This window comes from Rutidosis leptorrhynchoides, chromosome 1 (genome assembly GCF_046630445.1).
Source record: "Rutidosis leptorrhynchoides isolate AG116_Rl617_1_P2 chromosome 1, CSIRO_AGI_Rlap_v1, whole genome shotgun sequence".
Lineage (NCBI taxonomy): Eukaryota > Viridiplantae > Streptophyta > Magnoliopsida > Asterales > Asteraceae > Rutidosis > Rutidosis leptorrhynchoides.
The window spans coordinates 140,352,182-140,354,867 of NC_092333.1; the positions used below are offsets into that span (position 1 = coordinate 140,352,182).

At 34.1% G+C, this 2,686-nt stretch overlaps 1 protein-coding gene across 1 annotated transcript; it reads left to right on the top strand.

Annotated features, from left to right (window-relative positions):
- Positions 1–1,834: 1,834 nt before the first annotated feature.
- Positions 1,835–2,485, top strand: LOC139889513 (uncharacterized mitochondrial protein AtMg00810-like). Its single transcript, XM_071872460.1, has 3 exons — positions 1,835–1,895; positions 1,984–2,064; positions 2,172–2,485. Exons 1-3 carry the CDS (start codon positions 1,835–1,837, stop codon positions 2,483–2,485), a joined length of 456 nt encoding a protein of 151 aa, XP_071728561.1.
- The last annotated feature ends 201 nt before the right edge of the window (positions 2,486–2,686 follow it).

Below are 2,686 nucleotides of genomic sequence, written 5' to 3' on the forward strand. Positions count from 1 at the left end.
TACTCTTGATTGTAAATCTTAGTTACTCCCATTAATTGATCCCATTGATTACTAGTTTGTTGGTTGATGTAACGAGAGTTACTAGATCAATTAATTTATCTAGGTTATTGAGAAATAAATAGATAGGTTGAATTGCATGCGGGACACCGGTGTAATTAGATTAATAATTAATCCCATCAATTGAGTAGGTAATTATGAAGCCTAAATAGGGATGCCGATTTACTCTTCAATTGAATCCTAATCTTGAGTAGTTAATATTGCTTGATTGTGTTCTTCAGAAGCGTCTGGGAGACCAACGTGAAAAATCGACACTTTGATGATAGAATTAGTATCTAAGTCAGGGACACCATCTTATCTTACTAATTGATTAATGAACTTGGTTAACGAGAGTTATACTTAGGGATTTAATTACATTGTTCTTAACAAAAGCAATATAGATCATAGGGAATTGAATCTAAGTGAATACCCCTTTCTCCATTTGAATTTGTTTTTGTTTACTTTGTTTTAATTAGGTTTTAATCAAAACCCTCATTTTACAACTTAAATCTCTAGAATAATTATTAGTCTTTTTAATCCTAAACTCTGCTCTCTGTGGACGAATTCGTAAGTATATTACAATAAGATTAGGTGTGCTTTGCGCATATCAAATTGTATCATGATATACCCTCCCCTTTTGTTTTATATCCACCATACATACATATGCACTAACATGTTACTCCTTTCGTATCAATTTTATAGTTTCCAGATAAAAAATACAACATTTAAGAAATTTCATCATCTTGTACTTTTCGTTCACTTTCCTATTTTACCCATTACCTTTTTACTTACTTTTTTGTTTTACATACATAAAACAAGGACATAAACTAATTTTATCTTATTATTTGTATCTATTTTGAAATTAAAACTATTAAATTATGACATCTCATAAAATAAAACAAGCTTATCAAATTATGACAGAAGGAGTATTATTTTACACTAGATTTACCACACTGAATATTGAATGCTGTATATTGTTAGCAGATATTTATCATTAGACTATTGTTAACCCATTAGTTATATATTATATTGGATCATAGCTCATTATTAGTATAGTTGGTATAGTTCATATCTATATATATCAACTGTTGTAATCTTTTGAGATCAATGGAAAACACTTTAAAATATGGTATCAGAGCGTGTCTAGTCAAGGTCTAATTGGTTGTCACATGTCGCTGCTTCTATACCGCCCGTCAAATCTTCACCTCCCTATCCACCATCTCATGCTATAAAAAACTAAATGTTCGTAGTCTCTGCCCACAACTACTACCTATCTAAATATAATACGATCAATGCTTTACAGTAGGTTATCCCTAGTCAAACATAAGCAACTCGTCTAGCACATCATCTACCTTTCTTTCTTTATTTCTTTTTTATTTAATTATTTTGTTTAATCGGTTTCTGTTTTTAACCATCAGCCGCGAATGTCAATCCTTTATGTTAGTTTCAATTAACATATCTACCTAATTAATCCCACGATCGCACCATCTTTTATTCAGTATAAATCTCTCGTGAATGTTTGGTATCTACCCTTTGTTTTGTTTACTGCTTGTTCTAATTAATATACCTACCCAATATTAGCCTTATATGTGTAAGCTATTTTTCTTTCTAGTTTCAACTTACTTGCCATCATCTTGTCCAACATATACCATTACAACATGAAAAGAAAGAAAAAGCTCTATAGCAGCCCGATAAATGTTTAGCATCCAGTTCTTATTTTTAATATATTAATGTTGATGATATTGTTGTGATTACATCCTCCACTGTTATGCTTCAACGGGTTACCACATCTCTTCACATGGGGTTCTCGATGACTGATCTTGACCCATTGAACTACTTCTTGAGGATCTCGGTCACTCGTATCACTTCTTGGATGTTTCTCTTTTGGAAGAAGTACGCCTTCGAGATTCTTGAGTGTGCCGACATGTTTATTTGTAACCCATGCAGGACCTACATTGACATTAGTTCCAAGCTTTCCTGATGAAGGAACCCCTATGGAGGATCCCACTTTTTATCATAGTCCATCAGGTGCTCTTCAATATCTCACTTTTACTCATTCAGATTTATCATATATAGTACAATAGATTTTTTATACATACACAATCCTCGTGAGCCTCATCTCTCGGTTCTCAAAGGGATTCTTCGATATGTCAAGGGCACTATAGATCTTGGTCTGCAATTGTTTGCATCTTCTCCTACCTCTTTGGTCGCTTACTCTGATGCTAACTGGGTTGGTTGTCACACTACACGTCGTTATACCTCTGGTTATTGCGTTTTTTTTTCCGGTAACAACCTGTTGTCGTGGTCCCCTGAAACGCTAGCACACCCTTCTCGTTCTAGTGCCAACGCCGAATACCGAGGTGTTGCTAATGTTGTTGCTGAAACCTGTTGGATACATAATTTGCTTCACGAGGTGCACTGTCCCCTTTTTTTTGCCACCAATGTCTAATGTGGCAATGTTAGGGTTGTGTATCTATTTTCTAATCTGGTCCAACATCAACAGACTAAGCATATAGAGATTGAAATTTACTTTGTTCGAGATCTTGTAACAAAGGGTCAAGTGAGAGTTCTTCATGTTCCCTCGTGGATTTGAAATTGTCGGTGATAAAATTTTGGATTTTTTGATTTTGCCCCTAGTGGATTTGAAATT